This window comes from Giraffa tippelskirchi, chromosome 12 (genome assembly GCF_054371585.1).
Source record: "Giraffa tippelskirchi isolate mGirTip1 chromosome 12, T2T-mGirTip1v1.2.pri, whole genome shotgun sequence".
Classification (NCBI taxonomy): Eukaryota; Metazoa; Chordata; class Mammalia; order Artiodactyla; family Giraffidae; genus Giraffa; species Giraffa tippelskirchi.
The window spans coordinates 50,883,701-50,903,640 of NC_137286.1; the positions used below are offsets into that span (position 1 = coordinate 50,883,701).

The 19,940-nt window shown below is 44.1% G+C and overlaps 1 protein-coding gene across 8 annotated transcripts in view; it reads left to right on the forward strand.

Moving 5' to 3' along the window:
• Window positions 1-17,947, forward strand: part of SV2B (synaptic vesicle glycoprotein 2B) — a 266,204-nt gene extending 248,257 nt beyond the window's left edge. For 7 of the 8 annotated variants that reach the window (XM_081550463.1, XM_081550464.1, XM_081550465.1 and 4 more), the window contains 3 exons: window positions 3,664-3,864; window positions 10,651-10,810; window positions 14,908-17,947. In XM_081550463.1, coding sequence (XP_081406589.1) covers window positions 3,664-3,864; window positions 10,651-10,810; window positions 14,908-15,091 — 545 coding nt within the window. In that variant the 3' untranslated portion in view covers window positions 15,092-17,947. The remainder of the gene's footprint in view (window positions 1-3,663; window positions 3,865-10,650; window positions 10,811-14,907) is intronic. The other variant, XM_081550467.1, reaches the window with a different exon arrangement.
• The last annotated feature ends 1,993 nt before the right edge of the window (window positions 17,948-19,940 follow it).

Genomic DNA, 19,940 nt, shown 5'->3' on the forward strand with positions numbered 1-19,940 from the left:
AGCTGGGCTACAAGGAAACTAACTGAGTTTTGCCAGAGGCTTCACTGATACTGTTCTCAAGTAAGCAATGTACCAACATCCACGTCTTATCCCATGGACAGAGGAGCCTGGTAGGCTACAGTCCGTGGGGTTGCGAAGAGTTGGACACGACTGAGCAACTTCACTTTCACTTTTCACTTTCATGCACTGGAGAAGGAAATGGCAACCCACGCTAGTGTTCTTGCCTGGAGATTGCCAGGGATGGCGGAGTCTGGTGGGCTGCCGTCTATGGGGTCGCACAGAGTTGGACACGACTGAAGCGACTTAGCAGCAGCAGCAGCAGCCACATCTTACAACTAAGGAAACAGAGGCTTAAGCAACTTTCATTAAGGCCACAGCTAACAACTGGGGGAAGCTTGGCTTCACTGCTTAATTGTTAGGCTGTAAAGTCTGTGAGGCTTCCTCTGAAATACTTGCATTGTGTCCGGATCAATGCTTTCTCCCTGGCATTGGCACCATGGCACAGTTTAATGCAAGAACATCTTTTTCCCCTTCATGATGCCAATCTCAAACAATTCAATATCTGGTCTCTAAATGTCCCTTGGCCTTTAAATAGTCCATTATGGAACTTATCTTCCTAATTTATTTTTAGCCTGAACTTAAAAAAATATTGGTGAGTTTTGTACATTTCATCTTTGGCATATCTTTTATTTTCTTCTTTCAAGTTTCAGTGATGTCTCCTTGCTTGCTCTCTTTCTCCTTTTTTCAATGTCAGCAAGTACACTTTATTTATGTAAAATATTTTAGGAGTTTCCAAGATAAAATCTGCTATTTCATTAAGGTTTTATATATATATGTATATAATTCTATGAATATATATGTTCATAGAATTTAGTAACACTTAAAGCCCAAGTAACTTTATGTGTGTCTGTATACTTTGTATGTATGAACTATATATATACATATATATATATATAGTTATATATATATATATATATATGGGCTTCCAAGGTGGTGCTAGTGGTAAAAAACCCTCCTGCCAATGCAGGAGACATAGAGCCACAGGTTCAATCCCTGGGTCAGGAAGATCCTTGGAGGAGGGTGTGGCAACCCACTCCAGTATTCTTGCCTGGAGAATTCCTTTGGACAGAAGAACCTGGAGGGCTTATAGTCCATAGGGTCACAAAGAGTTGGATAAGACTGAAGCAACTTAGCACGCACACACTCACTATATATATTTATATGTTCTCACATACCACAATATGACACAGATGTTCATACACACTGAACATAATTCTTGAACATATATATGCTACATACCGGCACACATTATATATACACAGGTGCAATCAAGTCTGTATGTTCACACTTACACATGTGTATATAGGCATGGGCAACATATCAATTCATTTAGTAGAGTCTGTCCTTACTACTCTTCCTAACAATTAGAAAAGTTGTAAAACTAATATATGATTATTGCAAACATTCAAACATTAGGAAGGACACAGAGTTGAAATAAAACTTTGTTTCCGTCTGGCACTTGGTTTCTGATAGTGTTTCCTCTTTTTCCAGAGGGAGCTGCTATGTAACAGTGTCCTTGCAAATTTTTAATGTTTATTTACATAGGTAACATACATGTTTGTTTAAAAGTAAATTGATTATATAGCTCATATTGTTGTGACACTTGCTTTTTTAAACTTAATATGCCATAGATATGCACCATCTTAACGTGGTAGGTGAGTGAGAACTCAATCGGGTCCAACTCTTTGCAACCCCATGAACTGTAGTCCGCCAGGCTCCTCTGTCCTTGGGATTTCCCAGACAAGAATACTTGCCCTCCTCCAGGGGATCTTCGTGACTCAGGGGTCAAACCCAGGTCTCCTTCATCTCCTGTATTACCACTGTGCCACTTGAGGAGATTGGGACTTTGCAAACACTTGTAGTCATGAAATATCAGAGCTGGGAAGCAGTGGATATCATTAGGTGTTTTCCTCTAACTTTATAGGCAGAAGCTCAGGGAGGTTAAAGAGGGTCAGCCACAGAGCCAGTTCCCAAACCCAGGTTTGCTGAGAGCCTATATAGTGATCTTTCTTCTAGAACAGCTGATATTAGAAGGTACCAGAGAACATGAAACTGGTTCCAAAGCAAATGCTTATTATTACTTTTTAAGACTTTATTTTTTTTAAGAGAAGTTTTGGGTTTACAACAAAATTAGAAGAAAGATACAGGAATTTCCACATGCTGCCTACTCACACACCATAGCCTCGGCCATTATCAACAGACCCCACTTTGTTATAATGAATGAACCTACACATCATCATCACCCAAAGTCTGTGGTTTACGTTAACATTTATTCTTTTTTACATAGTAAGGCTTTTGTTTTTTAATTTTTAAAGTTTTTAATTGGAGGATAACTGCTTTACAGTGCTGTGCAACAACGGGAATCAGCTCTGTGTAGACATATATCCCTTCTCTCCTGAGCCTCCCTCCCACCACCCCACCCTCTAGGTCATCACAGAGCCCTGAGTTGAGCTTCCGGTGCTACACAGCACTTCCCACTAGCTTTTACACAGGGCCATGTGTATATGTCAGTGCTACCCTCCCAGCTTGGATACATGGATAATATGCATCATTGTAACATCATGCAGAGTATTTTTACTCTACCAAGTCATCTGTTTCCTGCCTATCCCCCACAACCACTGAGCCAATGGTGTTTATTTTGAAGCATGCTCAGGTTTCTGCAAGGGCTTTGGAGCGACTGGCTCAATCTGGACCCAATTCTCTGGTCATTTGCCTCTTATAAGCTGGGAATCCTTGAAGGAGTACCCCAGGCAGGGTGGGCCTCAGTGTCATATTGTTGATACAAACAGGACTGTTAACTGGCTTGAAAGATGTTCTACTTACACATGTCCCTCAGTGAATGTTCATTTCATTTCCCCTTGCTTAGAGAAACTTAAACAAGTTGTTACATTTTTAAAGATTTCTTGCTACATCCGTACCTTGCCCCGTGTTGTTATTGTTGTTGTTCAGTTGCTAAGTCTTGTCTGACTCTTTGATCCCATGGACTGCAGCAGGCCAGGCTTCCCTGTCCTTCACTATCTCCCAAAGTTTGCTCAAATTCATGTCCACTGAGTTGGTGATGCCATACAACCGTCTCCTCCTCTGTCGCCCCGTTCTCCTCCTGCCCTCAGTCTTTCCCAACATCAGGATCTTTTCCAGTGAGTAGGCTCTCCACATCAGGTGGCCAAAGTATTGGAGTTTCAGCTTCAGCATCAGTCCTTTCAATGAATATTCAGGATTGATTTCCTTTAGGATCAACTGGTTTGATCTTCTTGAAGTCCAAGACTCTTGAAGTCAAGAGTCTTCTCCAGCACCACAATTTGGAAGCATCAGTTCTTTAGCACTCAGCTTTCTTTATGGTCCAATTCTCATATCTGAACAGGACTACTGGAAAAACCATAGCTTTGGTTATACAGACCTTCACCCACAAAGTGATGTCTCTGCTTTTAAGTAGGCTGTCTAGGTTTGTCATCTCCACATGTTACCTTGACTTTGTCAGATTGCCATGGGGTGGTGCTGCCTGCCCAAGGAAGGCAAATAACTCCAATCCCTGCCTCTGCCCCAAATCTCCCCAGCACTGTCCCCCTTGTTTCACATGAACCACGTGTTTCCTTCTCTCTGCAGACCTCTATCAACATAAGTTCATCAACTGTCATTTTATCAACGTCACCTTTCTGGAGCAGAAGGAGGGCTGCCACATGGACTTAGAGCAAGACAACGACTTCCTGATTTACCTCGTCAGCTTCCTTGGCAGTCTGTCTGTCTTGCCTGGGAACATCATTTCTGCCCTGCTCATGGACAGAGTCGGAAGGCTCAAGATGATTGGTGAGTTGTCAGGGATGTCACGTCTATGTTCTAGTGGGCTAGGGCGGAGGCTTAAACTGGAGGAAAAGCAGTGGGATTTTCCTTTTGCTTTTTGAGGAAAACTTGCACAGGAAACCACGTAGGTAAGATGGGTTCTGCTGGTATAGAACCAAGTCTGCAAAACCCCAGGGCACCTTGGAGATCTCTGAGATCCCTAGTCCAGGTCAGGCACAAGCCCTCATTTCCTGACTCAGCAGTTCTGGCACAGTTACGTATTCTATTAGCACTTCAGTAGGATGTTAAATACGTCCACTGTACCCACTTGGTATTCCTCTTGGTGGAAAAATATGCTAAAATGCTTTTAAATGAGCATCAATTTTATTTGATGATCTTAGATGAATCTTGTTACTTTTTATTATTTAATAGTAATAACATTCTGGGCTTTGGAGTTGGACAGGCTCATGTTGGAATCCTGTCACCTAAAGGCTATTTGACTTTGGACATGTTCCTTTACTTCTCTGGGCCTCATTTTATAGATAAGTAGACTTATGATGAGCTGGCAGGGGTTTGTGAGAATTGAACACAGTGTACCCAAAGCATCTAGTGCTCAGTGCATCTCAGGTTCTCATGTCTGCCTTGGTTCATTCTGCCAGATTTGCAGCAGTTTGTTACCAAAACACAAGTCAGGCATGGTGAACAAGAAACAAAATGTATATATACCCAGAGCCAGGGTAAACTCGGGGCTTCCCAGGTAGCACTAGTGGTAAAGAGTCCACCTGCCAGTGCGAGATATGCAAACGATACGAGTTCAATCCTTGGGTCGGGAGCAGGAGGAGGAAATGGCAACCCACTCAAGTATTCTTGTCTGGAGAATCCCATGAACAGAGGAGCCTGGCGGGCTACAGTCCATGGCGTCACGAAAGAGTTGGACATGACTGAGCACAGCACAGGGAAAATGTACACAGAAGAATATGGTCAAGGGGCTTCCCTTGTGGCTCAGTGGTAAAGAATCTGCCAGCCGATGCAGGAGACATGGGTTCAATCCTTGGTCCAGGAAGATCCCACCTGCCCTGAGGCAACTAAGTCCATGCACCACAACTGTTGCGCTTGTGGTCTAGAGCCTGGGAGCCACAACTACTGAAGCCTGTGCGCCTAGAGCCTGTGCTCTGAAACAAGAGAAGCCTCTGCAGTGAAAAGCCCTCGCACTGCAATGAAGAGTAGCCCCCACTGTCTCAACTAGAGAAAAGCTCACGCAGCACTGAAGACTCAGCACAGCCAAAAATAAATTAATAAAATTAGTAAAAAAAGAATATGAGTCAAGGCCAGGGGAGGGGGAGCAGACAGTATGCTGATACGCATGCCTCGAGTTCGGCCCCAGGGATGTAGTTGTCAGGAAAAATTAATTCGAAGATCCTAGCAGCAAGGCTCAAAGGCCACAAAATAAATCTCCGAGTCACTTTGTCAATAAGTAGTTGTATGAATATTTAGAATGGTGAGCCCAAGACATGCCTGTGGTTTCTGCCTTTTAATCTTGTCGAGAAGATGGTCATGTCTCAGGCATAGCAGATTGAGCTGTGTCCTCTTCAGCGACAGGGTTCTGGTTAGACCTGAAACCTGATGAGGGAAGACAGTGGCTTATTAACTTCTGTGATGTCTGTGCCCAGCTCGGTGTCTGCCACTGAGTCATGGCTTAGTCATGCTGTGGGACTGAGAGAACCAGCGAAGATGACCTCTTTCCTGAATGAGTTGGAAGCCCACGTTTTTCAGCAGAAGGTCCTGCAGGGGTGGCGTGGTGTCAGAGACTGGCGGCTGGGAGTCAGTTGGCCATCTCGGCCAGCACTAGTTTTGTGAGTCTGCATGACTTCCTTGACTGCTCTGAGATTCTCTTCCACGATGGTTAAAATAATACCACTGTTTGCTCCATCGAGAGTAAGTGTGTGACACTTCTGCCACTGGCCTTTTTTTTAAACTTTGGAAATATTAGTATGTAATGAGCTAGACAAATAGCGTGTTTCAAGCAGTCTCTGTCAGTCTGTCTAATAACAACATAAAGAAGAAAAACAGGCGACTGAAGCCATACATTTTTACTTGGCACTTGAACTAAATCACTTGGAGTGGCTCTGACAAGTCTATTTTTATGGGAAAAAACCCACAATATTGGAGAAGAAAAGAGCAAGAAAGTGAATTTCTTTTCTTTTCTTTTTTTTTTTTTAATGGTTTTTTCATTTATTTTTGGCTGCGCTGGGTCTTTGTTGCTGCACGCAAAGCAATGGTGCCTGGGGGCTACTCTCTAGTTGCGGTGCACAGGCTTCTCATTGCAGTGGCTTCTCTTGTTGCAGAGCTCGGGCTCTAGGATGCATGGGCTTCAGTAGTTATGGTATGTCAACATCTCCCGGGGTGTAGAGCACAGGCTCAGTAGTTGTGGCACATGGGCTTAGATGCTCCATGGTTTTGGGGATCTTTCTGGACCGAGGATCGATTCTGAGTCTCCTGCACTGGCAGGCAGATTCTTTACCATGGAGCCACCAAGGAAGCTCTATCATAAGGTATTGAACGCAGTTCCCCGTCCTATACGGTAGAACCTTGTTTATCCATTCTGTATATAATAACTTCAGGTAAGTAATATTTTCTTAATTTTAAAATTTATTTCTTTATTTTATTTTCGGCTGGGCTGGGTCTTTGTTGCTGCATGTGGCTTGCTCTAGTTTCGGCAAGCAGCGGCTACTCTCTAGCCACGTGCATGGGCTTCTCATTGCAGCGGCTTCTCTTGTGGCAGAGCATGGTCTCTAGGGCCCAAAGGCTCCGTAGTTGTGATGCAAAAGTTCAGTTGCCCTGAGGCCTGTGGGATCTTCGTGCACCAAGGACCGATGCCGTGTCCCCTGCATTGGCAGGTGGATTCTTAGCCACTGCACCACCAGGGAAGTCCCCAGGAAGTGAGTTCCTATCACAGGTCTTTTAAGTCCTAGGGGTGAATAGTGAATTCTGTGTCAGCTCCTGGAGTAGCTGCAAGAGTTCTTGGGAGATGAGGCTGAATGAAGGGTGTGTGGGGGGGATGCCCCTGTGAACAAGAATGGACTGCCCCCCTCAACCAAGGATGCAGGGAGAGCTGAGCATAGGGAGCAGGTGGGGCAGGGAGAGAGCACACATCCTTTCCTTCACCACTGAGTCTCTTCTTGTCATCATGAATGCATCCCAGATGAAAATAGATTTCTCCAATGCTAACTAGTCATACTCCACAAACTGGATATCTGCAACTAATATTTACCATTCATCATTTTTTATATGTTGTTCAGTCACTCAGTCGTGTTCAACTCTTTGCGATCCCATGGATTGCAGCATTCCAGGCTTCCCTGTCCTTTACTATCTCCTGAAATTTGCTCAAACTCATATCCATTGAATCAGTGATACCATCCAACCATCTCATCCTCTGTTGCCCCCTTCTCCTCCTGCCTTCAATCTTTCCCAGCATCAGGGTCTTTTCCGATGAGTCAGTTCTTTGCATCAGGTGGCCAAAGTATTGGAGCTTCAGCTTCGGCATCAGTCCTTCCAATGAATATTCAGGACTCATTTTCTTTAAGATTGACTGGTTTAATCCCCTTGCTGTCCAAGGGACTCTCAAGAGTCTTCTCCAGCACAACAGTTCAAAAGCATCAATTCTTTGGTGCTCAGCCTTCCTTATGGTCCAACTTTCACATCTGTACCTGACTATGGGAAAAACCATAACTTTGACTATATGGACCTTTGTCTTATATTTTGATCTTTTACTAATGTCTATTTCATTTCTGATCAAGATTGTGAAAAGCTCATACAGTGTCCTTTTTGTATCTTTAGAAAAAGGTCTGGCATGCAGTGTATCAACTGCTATATTCTCAGGGCCCAGTAACTACCAGGTGCTCAATTAATGTCTCGATGTGATGTGAGTGACCTGTTTTGAAATTGCCTTTCCCATGACCCTCAGACAACCGCCCAATTGAGTCTGCTGGAGCATCATTTATCCTGCTTACTCTGCCACTGTGCCCTCTTCTGGCCAGGATTGTGCCTTGTTAACAGCAGAGAAGAAATTTTTCCTGATGAGCCTGTTATTCCTCATTTATTCAATTTAATAAACATTAATTTGTCCAGGACAGTTCTCCACCAGGCTGTGTGGTCAGCAATGGGTATACGATGCTAATTGAGACAGACAGCATCCTGTGCTTAAGGAACAAATGATCTGTTGGAGAGACAGACATAAAATAGAAATTTCATTCAACTAACACTTAGGAAGTGCTTATTAGAGGTCAGATTTTGTTCTAGGCATTTTGTAAATATTAATATATTTAACCTTCACCGCAACCCTGTGATGGGGAAAGTGAGACAGCTCAGGGAGGTTAAGTGTCTCACTCAGGGTCACACAGGGGCAGCTGGGGTTTGACCTCAGGCCTCACCATCACAAGGGGAATAAGAACTAACAATGAGAGGGGAAGAACTGGGGACCAGAGGGATCTATAGTGGGAAGACTCAACATAGTCAATCCTAAAGGAAATTAACCCTGAATATTCATTGGAAGGACTGATGCTGAAGCTGAAACTTCAGTACTTTGGCCACCTGATGTGAAGAGCCAGCTCACTGGAAAAGACCCTGATGCTGGGAAAGATTGAGGGCAGGAGGGGAAGAGGGGGACAGAGGATGAGATGGTTGGATGGCATCACCGACTCAATGGACAGGAGTTTGAGCAAACTCCAGGAGATAGTGGAGGACAGAAGAGCCTGTTGGGCTACAATCCAGGGGGGCTGGTCTCAAAGAGTTGGATATGACTTAGCAACTGAACAACAGCAATGGTTCCCTATCACTTGATTTCTTTGATGGTAATATATTGTATTCAATAAACACTGTACACCAAAGCCCATGGCTGGCCACTTTGAATGATGCATGCATGTTGATGATACAGTTCTCAGGGCACTTGTGGTCCAGTAGATAGCAGTCTCCTCCCATTCTAGTTCTCTCCTCACTGTTGGAAAGAGGTTAGCATGCTACCCAGTCACAGCCCTATCCCTCCCCATAATCAGCAGAACGTAGGTGGACAGTTACCATTCCCCAGTTCATCAGCAAGGTTTGGCACGAGTCTCAGCGGCTCTGGGTCTGATGGCGAGGCTCCAGGCAGAGGCGCACCCTCCCCACCCCCAGGGAGGCACTTGTGGAGGAGGCCAGACCAGCTTTCTGGTTCCTTGGCAACCTGAAGACCTCCCTCCTCCTGGCTCCTGATCCCTGGTGGGGACTCCTTTGTTTCCCAGCTGGTTGGTTGGGACCTGCTTCTTTCCTTCCTTTCTGCCAACTATTCCTATCACATTTCCAGACATACTCTTGATCCCTGCCCTGCACCCACTCAAGACTTCCCTAGCTCTGGTGTATTGAATTTGGGTAGGATGAGACATAGCCTTCTTTCAAGGGGATCTCTTATCATTAACTGTATCACCCAGAGTCTTGGTGGGAAAAGGAATTCACCCAAGACAGTTCTGGTGAAGACTGTACGATGGAGCAGCATTTAAACGTGTGGGCAGGGTTATGGGAATAGATGAGGTTGATGAGACACTCAGATACTAGTGACCGTGGGCAGCAAGCTCTGTCTCCAGAGACACAGGGAGAAGACAGCAGTGACTGAACCCAGGGAGAGCTAGAACCAAGGAGGAGGAGACATCCTGGAGGGATGTAACATTTGCCCAAAAAGGACTTTTAAAGCAGGCTGGGAACTGGCATGAAATACCCTGAGCCCTTTCTCCTTGCAACTGACAAGGGAGCCAGCCCCAGGCATGCTGTCCACAGGGGTTAGCTTCCTGGGGCACAGAGCAGGGCTGAGGAAGGCAGCTTAGATATCTGGGATGCAGACGGCATACATAGGAATAAGCAGCAGGGCTCTTGATCAGGTTTCTGTAGCCTGGGTCCAGCTGTGTTCGCAGTGGAACTTGAGCTCCATAAGAATAGAGTTTTTTTTTTTTTTTTTAATTTATTGCCTGTGCTCTGGGACAACCTGGAGGGGTGGGATGGGGAGGGGAATGGCGGGGGGAGGTTTAAGAGTAAGAGGACATATGTATGCGTGTGGCTGATTCATGTTGAGGTATGGCAGAAATTGTCACTATATTGTAAAGTAATTATCCTTCAGTTAAAAATTAAAGGGCTTCCCTGGTGGCTCAGCTGGTAAAGAATCTGCCTGCAGTGTGGGAGTCCTGGGTTTAAAACATTTAAAAATCTTTTCATGTATTTGTTTATTTTTGGCTGCACTGGGTCTTCATTGCTGCGCCAGCTTGTCTCTAGGTGTGGCGAGGGGGAGCTCCTCTCTTGTTGCGGCGCACGGACCCTAGGGGGACAGGCTTCAGTATTTGTGGCTCCTGGGGGCTCTGGAGTGGGGACTCAGTTGCCCTGTGGCCTGTGGAATCTTCCTGGGATCAGAGATTGAATCTGTGCCTCCTGGATTGGCAGGCAGATTCACTACCACTGAGCCATCGGGGAAGTCCCAAGAATGGAATCTTCTGACATTGATGAATTTCAGTCACCGTAGGAACTCTGGCTTGTAATAGTTTCTCAACTGATATCCACCCTCTCTGCCTTGTCTTCAGTTACTCTGGGCTGGACAGTAGCAGGGAGGGAGAATTTCGAAATCCTTCCTGGGGGCTCATTCTGGTGCCATGACCCACGCAGAAGGCTCTGATTCCATGGCTGGGGTGCCGTGTGGGGGTCCAAGCTGTGCTCTCTTTGTGTGGAGATGAACCTGCATTTGCAGGTGTTGTCTGAAATGGGTTTCATGTTTCTTTCTGCTCTGATCCCCCTGGGCAGGTGGCTCCATGCTCATCTCTGCTGTCTGCTGCTTCTTCCTGTTTTTTGGCAACAGCGAGTCCGCGATGATCGGCTGGCAGTGCCTGTTCTGCGGGACCAGCATTGCCGCCTGGAACGCACTGGATGTGATCACAGTGGAGCTGTATCCCACCAACCAGAGGTCAGCTCCTCTCTGCGCTTCCATACGGGACTCGCTTGGGCTCCTTTAGCCAGGAGTCAGCCTGCCCCGAGATCCTCCACCGTGGCCATCTTGGTCTACTCGGGGTTCGATGAACCAAATGTCTCTTAGGTTGTTGAGCTTCTCTCACCTGGAGGCTGGCATAGGCCTGGGGTTGGGAAAGCTAAGGCTTGATAGGGTGGGTTGGAATGGGAAGATGCGAAGGCAAGGGCAAACCTTGTCCAGGAGAGAGGAGCTAGGGCTAAAGCTACGTATGTGCCATCCTAAGGGAGATGAGAACAGGCCTGCCAGTGGGAAATGAAGGAGAAAGGGGAAGAGCTAGACAGACAAAGGGTGGAGCAGAAATAAAGGTGGCATGAGGCATGATGGTTAGGACATTTGCAGAGAATGTGGCAGGAATGCCCAAGGTTTATTTTCTTTCATGCACACTCGTTAGGAAGAGGTCTGGTTTAAAGGCATAGGGTCAAGGCCCATCGCTTAGCAGTAATTTCTTCCCATGGAGGGGGAATTTTTTTCTTCTGTGGATTTTTTCTTTATTTAATAAATAAGTTACACAGACAATGTAAAATCAGACAGTGAAAAAAAATGATTTACAATGAAAAGTTCAATCTTTTTTCTACTATAAGCTGCTAGTTCCCCTCTCAGAAGCAGCAGCTACTACCAGTTTCTCAGGTATTAGTTAGAAATATTCTTTGCATAAATAGGAATGCATATGTGTATGTATTTATATGTGCATGTGTTTGTGTGTATGTTACCATCGCCCCCTTTTAAAACCCAGATGAGAACATGCTAGGTTATACCATTCTTTGCCATGCTTTATTCTCATAGGCATATATTTTGGAGATTGTTCCATGTTACTTCCTCAGTTTTTTAAATGGATTCATAGTATGTGGAGGGGGGGATTTTTCAGGACAGCAGGTGAGTGGCTCTTGGGCCAGAGTGGTGTGGAAGGTAAGTAAATGCAATTCTGCAGAAAATAATGATATTCCCAAGATTGATGACAGAGGTATTGGATTACAGGTAGCTATAGAAAAGCACAGAATACTGTATTTGAAACCTCTTTTGTTAATCAAAGAACTTATATTACAAAAAATAAGAAGCAGAAAATTATCATCATTTCAATGATATGTGATTTTAAATCCAGGGAACCTAAGGGAATTAAACAAAGAGACTAATAGAAACAATAAAATAATTTGGTAAGGTGATCAATAATAAAACTAACATAAGAATTTATAGATCTTAAAAAAGATCAAATATTAAAAATAAAATGAAATTCATTTAATAATAGAAGAAATCATAAAATATTTCAGAATCAACTCGATGAGAAAACTGAAAAACTTCTGTGAAGAAATCATAAAACTTTACTGAGAGATATAAAATAAGACTTAAATATATGTCAAGATATATCTTACTGAATTCTAAGAAGATTAAATCTTACAAAAATGTTGAGTATTCTTTAGCTTTTGAAGTATCCATTCACAACTCCATGAGATTTTTTGTTTTCCCACCCTGGGAAACTTAAAAAAATGACTGTAAAGTTTATTTGGAAAAATACACATATGAAAATATCCAAAAAATTCTGAAAACAAAAAGACTAGGTTTGGGGTTGGCAAAAATGGATAAAGGTAAAGTGTGGTATAGTTATGGAAAAAATGTAAAAAGAATTTAAAGTACAAAAGTATATATTCTTTATAAACTTGTAATGTGAAATAGAGACAGTTTGCTTAATCTGGGGAGGACCAGTGCTCAGAACACGGGCTTCTAAGGTGGCTCAGTGGCTTGGAAGGAAAGCTATGACCAACCTAGACAGCATATGAAGTCAGAGACATTACTTTGCTGACAAAGGTATAGTCAAAGCTATGGTTTTTCAAGTAGTCATGTATAGATGTGAGAACTGGACCATAATGAAGGCTGAGTGCCAAAGTATCAATTGATGCTATTGAACTGTGGTGCTGGAGAAGACTCTTGAGAGTCCCTTGGATTTCAAGGTGATCAAACCAGTCAATCCTAAAGGAAATTAACCCTGAATATTCACTGGAAGGACTGATACTGAAACTGAAACTCCAGTACTTTGGCCACCTGATGTAGAGAGCCGACTCATTGGAAAAGACCCTGATGCTGGGAAAGATTGAAGGCAGGAGGAGAGGGGACAACAGAGGATGAGATGGTTGGATGACATCACCGATGGTTGGATGGCATCACAATGATGGCATCATCATCATTCATCGATATGAATTTGGGCAAACTCCAGAAGGTGGTGAAGGACAGGGAAGCCTGGCATGCTATGGTTTATGAGGTCACAAAGAGTCAGACATGACTGAGAAACTGATGGACAAGAACAAGCAATTCAGGAGACGCATGAGTCGAGGGTTTGTTCCCTGGGTCGGGAAGATCCCCTGGAGAAGGAAACGGCAACCCAATCCAGTATTCTTGCCTGGAAAGTTCCAATAGTGCTTAGAATATTGTCTCTGTACATAAATGGAGTCAGAAGACAATTGATGGTTAACAGTAGTTATCACTGGGAAGTGTGGTTAATACCAATTAGGATTAGGTTCTACCATGAGTGAGAGACTCCAAATATTAATAACTGCAGATGTAGGAAGATAGGAACTTCAGGCTCTTTTTATCTTGTTCTTCCTCTTTTGTGACCTCAGTCACTGTCCACAATGAGACCATCTACATTCCAAGAAGCAGGATGGAAGGAAAAAGGACATTTTAAAACAAAACAAAACAAACCTTTTTATTGTATATTGGAGTATACCCACTCCAGTAAAGAGTCTGCCTGCAATGCGGGAGACCTGGGTTTAATCCTAGGTTGGGATGATTCCCTGGAGGAGGGCATGGCAACCCACTCCAGTATTCTTGCCTCAAGAATCCCATGGACAGAGGAGCTTAGCAGGCTACAGTCCATGAGGTCGCAAAGAGTGGGACACAACTGAGCAACTAAGCACAGAGCACAGAGCCAATGAACAATGCTGTGATGGTTTCAAGTGAATAGCAAAGGGTCTCGGCCATTCATATACACGTGTCCATTCTCCCCCAAATGCCCCTCCCATTGAGATTGCCACATGACATCGAACAGAGTTCCCTGTGCTGTGTAGTCGGAAAAGACCACTCTTGACATCTCTTAAGGAAGTTTCTCAGGAACTGCCACTTGTACTTATATCCCATCGGCTGAAACTTAGTCACATGGCTAGGCTCGGAAGCACAGAGTCTGGGAAATATAGTCTTATATCTGGAGATCTGCTATTTAGGCAGAACTGTTTTTGCCACAAGAAGGTAGAGGAGTCATTAATGGGACCCTTACACTTTCTGTGTCATCCTTTTTCACTCTTGCAATATGTCACAATACTTGGGTACTTGTGTGCGTGCTACGTTGCTTCAGTCGTGTTTGACTCTTTGTGACCACGGTCTGGGGCCTGCCGGGCTCCTCTGTCCATAGGATTCTCCAGGCAAGGACACTGGAGTGGGTTTCTGTGCCCTTCTCCAGGGGATCTTCCTGATCCAGAGCTCAAACCTGCATCTCTTATGTCTCCTGCATTGACAGGTGGGTTCTTTACCACTAGTGCCACCTGGGAAACCTGTGAACAACTCAAGTTGGAAGGAAATACTCCAAAATGTTAATAATGGTGATTCCTTTCAGGGGTGAAGTTACAAATTCTTGCATCTTTACGTTATTCTGTATTTCCAAATTAGACTAAAATAAGAATGTGTTACTTTGATATTTAGGAAAAAAAATTCTCTCCCACACCTTCACTATACTTCTTTATTATTATTTTTTTGCTTGAGGGATTCACTCTGACAGGGTTTTTATTTTTTATTTTTATTTTTTTTTTTAATATTTTATTTTGTGTTGAGGTAGAAAACAATGTGTTGATTAGAAAACAATGTTGTGGTTTCAGGAGAACAGCAAAGGGACTCAGTCATACTTATACATGTATCCATTCTCCCCCAGACTTCCCTCCCATCCAGGCCGCAGTGTACTTCTTTAACAAGGGAAGGAAAGAACCCAGTCCCACACATCTAAGGAGGGCTGGTTTGCATCCTCCAGAATGGTTTACTTTCTCCTTCTTTTACAGGGCAACGGCCTTTGGCATCCTCAATGGATTATGCAAATTTGGTGCCATCCTGGGAAACACCATCTTCGCTTCTTTCGTTGGGATCACCAAGGTGGTCCCCATCCTTCTGGCGGCCACTTCTCTCGTTGGGGGTGGCCTGATTGCTCTTCGACTGCCAGAGACTCGAGAACAGGTCCTGATGTGAACCACCTACTGGGGAAAGGAGATGTTGGAAGAACCTCGTCTGGGAACCTCAACTGTGCCCACACTTCCTGTCTGTCACTGTCTGGCGGACACCTGGATAGCACAGGAGGAGAAGTTGAATTTGTGACCCCTAGTTTAGCACCCATTTCAGCTGTCTATATGTTTGTAACTCAGGTGACTGATTTGGGGGTTTCCTGAGCTGTCCTCCCATAGAATCTCAGAACTCCATGCTTGGCTGCTAGTGTCCCCAGCCCAAGGGGGAGAATACCCTCCAGTGGGAGCACAGACTAAGCAAGGGGTGTGTATTTCTGCAAGTGAGATACAAGGACTTTCTTGCATTTCAAAATGAACTTGAGAAATACTCAAGTTCCTCCGTAAAGTTCCTCGGAGCCCAAGGACTTAACAAATTGACTTGGTGGGGAAGTTGAGTCATCATCTGAATACTGAAGTACATATGATACATTTATTTTTGCAGTTAAAGTATCACTTCTCGTAGTTTCCATTTGAAAATTGGCACAATAGCATTGAATATACTCTGATATAGGAAACCAAATATTTGAGCAATATCTGTAGAAATCTATGTTACCCTCTCCAAGAGTCCTAAGTTTTACATGATGATTAGGGGGTAAATTGAAGAATAATATTTATTCCTATTTTGATCTAGTCAAAAACACTTAAGGGGATAGGCATTCTGTAAATTAACCTTGTATATAATTGTCTTTGTGTTTCATTTGCAGAAATGGTGTCTGCAAATATTTGCCAGCATTTAGCCATATTTGGAGAGGAATTGGTGTTTGAGGTCCCAGGAAATTGGGGCTGATGGAGTGAAGTGCAGGCACAGTTTCTTACAGCCATTTAACTTGCTTGCAGGAGGATGCACTTCACGATCTCAACGTTGCCCTGTTCATTTCGTTCAGGCTCTTTTCTTCTTGTGGGGGAGGAGTTATTTCCTCTCTTACACAGACCGCTGGTGAAACGCAAGCTCACCATCGTTCATCCTAGCATTTGATGTGCCTGCTCACCCGGAAGCAACGTGGGAAGTGTCCCGTGGCTTCTGCCATCTTCTTTGTAGGCAAGAATAAGATGCAGTGGACAGCATGGGGGATGGAGGAGGGGTGGGGAAATGCAGCCGCAGGCCTTCAAAATGTAAACTTGGCAGTAAAAGACGATCCGTGTTCATGATAATGGTCAGATCCCGTGAAACATCTACTTTGTGCCTGGTTCTGCTTCTTTTTGAAGCAGACGTTGGCATGGGAGTTAGGGCGTGCAGGGGTGTTTCTCTTCAGCCTTCACAAGGAACACGTTCCTGAGATCTAGCACGAAATGTGAATGGGGTAAGGGTGGCGGTGGGGTGAGGAACTCAGGACAAACTGCTTTGGCAAAGGTCAGTGATAGTTTCAAGTCTTGAATCCATTGTAAAAGAATAACCATTTCACCCATCAGAAGGGACTGTGAGCTATAAGCCCTGTGTCCCTGGAGGTGAACCCTGAGGCCAGATGGACCTCAGTCTGCAAGAACTAGTCCTTTGATTTGTGATGCTCTCAATTCTATAAAGTGCCAGGCTTTTGCTACCAGAAACCTCAAAAATTTAAAGAGGAATAAAGATGGCTGCATTGAGTGTGTTTTGTTTTGAAGAAACACTTAGGTCCCCGTGATAGCTTCCAGCCATCTTTTGGTTATTCTCTGGAGTAGAAGGTGGAGAAGAGAAAGAGTAAATTCCTGGCACCTTTCTATCCTGGATCTGAGATCAGTTTTAATGATTAAAAGGTTTTCTTTGCTTCTCTTTTCCGCTGATAATTGAATCACCGTTTTTTTCTTTTTTCTGTGCGGGGAAGGAAAACGCACCAACTCTGTTTTGATATCCTGACTCCCCCAAATGTGTAAATGTATCATTGTGAATTAGTGTTTCTCTCAGTTTGTTACAGGAGTTACCTAACATCAATGCTACATCAATAATGAGAGGATCAGTGTAACATAGCTGTAATATACTTGCTTGTGATACAAAATACACTGGCTAGGTTCATAAAAGAGAATGGTGTAAACTGGGATTACTACATCTCTTATAACATGATTTTTCAATGGGATAGTACAATTCGATAAACAGTTACTGCTTAAGAAATTTATAAGGCAGCAAAAGCCTGCATTTCTAGTTAGGAGGGATCTTGTAAATCTAAAGCCCAATTCACTTTTGAGCATTGGGATGGCTGCCACGATTCGAGGTAAACTCCATTTGATTCCTAAGTTCTCACTTCTGCATTATCCTTATGGCTCTGTACACCAGCCATCTAGCCAACCAAGGGCAATTCCCATCCCATCCATCACGCAGGCCTTTGTAAAGGTACAGCCATGCTCTGCAGCCATTTCCCATGGAAGATTGTCTGGCACTGGGACCTGGCCACTTCTTAAATGCTGTCACTCCTGCTGAGATAAATGCGTCTTTAAAAAGAGTCCCTTTGGCAGGTCATTGGGGGATAATGTACAGCATTCCTGGCCAAGCACTTCTTTTTCATTTCACATTCTACCCTGAGAAATTCCCTGTGGCATTTGTGGAGAATCAGAAGGATGAGGCTGTCCCTCGTTGAGCAAATCTGTTCCCAGTTCATGATATACTTTATGATGCCCAGTTTGGGAGGAGTTGCTTTTAATGGTCTCAGCTGTATTGTGTCATCTCTTGATGCTGATTTCTCGATCTCTTGTTTTACTGGAAATAAATAGTGAAAGGGGTGTGCCTACTTGTGACGTTTATAGCACACGACCCTGAGGTCATGTAATAAATAACCTCTTTCCCAGGGTTTCCTGGCACCTTGTATTAGTTCATTAAAAATAATAATAAAAGTAATTGTAAACAAGCCTTAAAGAACTGAGACTAGAGATTATTTCTAGACTCTGAAGTCTCTTCTGGAATCTTTGATTGGATGTGCTGACAGGATGCTGACAATCATTTCCTTCTTATGTTGCATATGGGGACCTTGAGAGGTTAAATGATGTGACCAAGGTGACATGTAGTGCTTGGAGTGGGTTACAAGTGGGCTGCAAATCAGTCTAGTTCTGGAGTAATTGCTCACTGATATGTTACTACAGAGTCTCCCATGGTCTTTGAGAAATGGGAAAATATGACCAACACTTACCTGGGACCATTCACTAAAAGGCCACTTGATTGTTTTACCTAGAATAAGTGGAAGGACCAGTATAAACATGAAAGGGTTTAGTATGTGTTCATGGACACACGGGCTCTAACCCTGGGTCAGTAAGATCCCCTGGAGAAGGAAATGGCAACCCGAGCCAGTATTCTTGCCTGGAAAATTCCATGGAAAGAGGAGCCTAGCGGGCTACAGTCCATGGGGTTGCAAAGAGTTGGACATAACTGAGTGACTGAGCAAGCATGCATTCAGTCATTCATTTTGTTTATTCTGCAAATCCTTACTGAGCCCCTACTGTGTGCCAGTCTCCACACTCGGTTCTGGGGATGCAGAACTGAAAGCCATGGCCAGTGTGCCTGCTTTGTAATCTGATTAATGGGAGCAGACTTCTGCCTTTCAGCTGCTCAGGTTTCAGTGCTGTTTCCATCGTCAAGGCTGCCTCATTGACTGAGATGGCTGTTGGAGCACCGGCCCTCACATCCACAATTCAGTGGGAAGCAGAAGGAAAGGCAGTAGGTAAAGGGGCCACATTTCCCAGCTGAGGCAGCCTTTCTTGGACCTGCTCTCCTGGATGCCTCTTTTGGTTTCTTCCACAAGTATATCATGGACTTCCCTTTGTTGCAGGGGAGGCTGGGAAATGCCACCTTTACCTGGGAACATTGCCACCTGTCCTCCAAATTGAAGATCTTGGCACTAAGGGAGAAAAGGAGAAAGGAGAGGTGGACAATGCTTCTTAAACCTTAGCATGTGTCAGAATCACCTGAGGGGAGTGATTAAAACTCACACTGCTGGGCCACATCCCATCTGGGGTGGGATCTGAGAATTTGCATTTTTAACCAACTCCCAGGTGGTATGGATGGCCTCAGTCCTTGGATCATATTTTGAGCAGCATCAATAATCTGCCAATTTGATTTGTTGGAGAAATTCTATTTCCTGATCATTTAAAACTTGCCTAAGTGGGAAAGAAACTCACAAAACTAGAAGCCGTGAAAAAATGATTTCCATCATCTTCAAGTTCAGAGACAATCAACTGGGGGCAGTGCATTAGTAACTGATGGATGTCAGTGAAGCTGTGGCTAGATATGAACCTGATCAGCTGATAGTCAGCCTGAACTTGGCATGGAACCATCTCTAGAAAAAGGTGAAGAGATTTCTTTCCAAAAGAGAAAGGCTGATTATGAAGAATTCCTCCACTTAGACCTCATCCAACACGTATTTACAGAATGGTTACATGTGTCCCATGCTCTACAAGGCCCCCATGTAAATGATTGTCCCCATGTTCAAAGTCTGGGCTTTTGCAGGTAGCTGAGTCATGCTTCGGCACAGACCTAAGAACTGTGTGGGAATAAATCACATGAAGCCTTTGCATTTGAGGCAAGCTTAAAATACATTTTATTTAATTTGCAGAAGCATGGTGGGGAGATTTATTGCATTGCTTTTGTGACAGCACTGAAGTTTCCAAAAAGATTGATGACGAGCTGAAACAAAGACTAGAACTATCCACAAAAGTAAATGGAGAAGTAAATGGTGCTATCTAGTTGTTAATTACAGAATGAACAGGGGATGTGCTCAGCAGGACCGTAGTAACACACTCCGGGAGGTTCAGGCCATGAGCTGGGCAGTGAGGACTCTCCACCGTGTCACCTGAAAGGACATGCTTGGCTATCCATTCGTTTCTGGCCCTGCTGGCTTCAAATGTCTTCAAGTTTC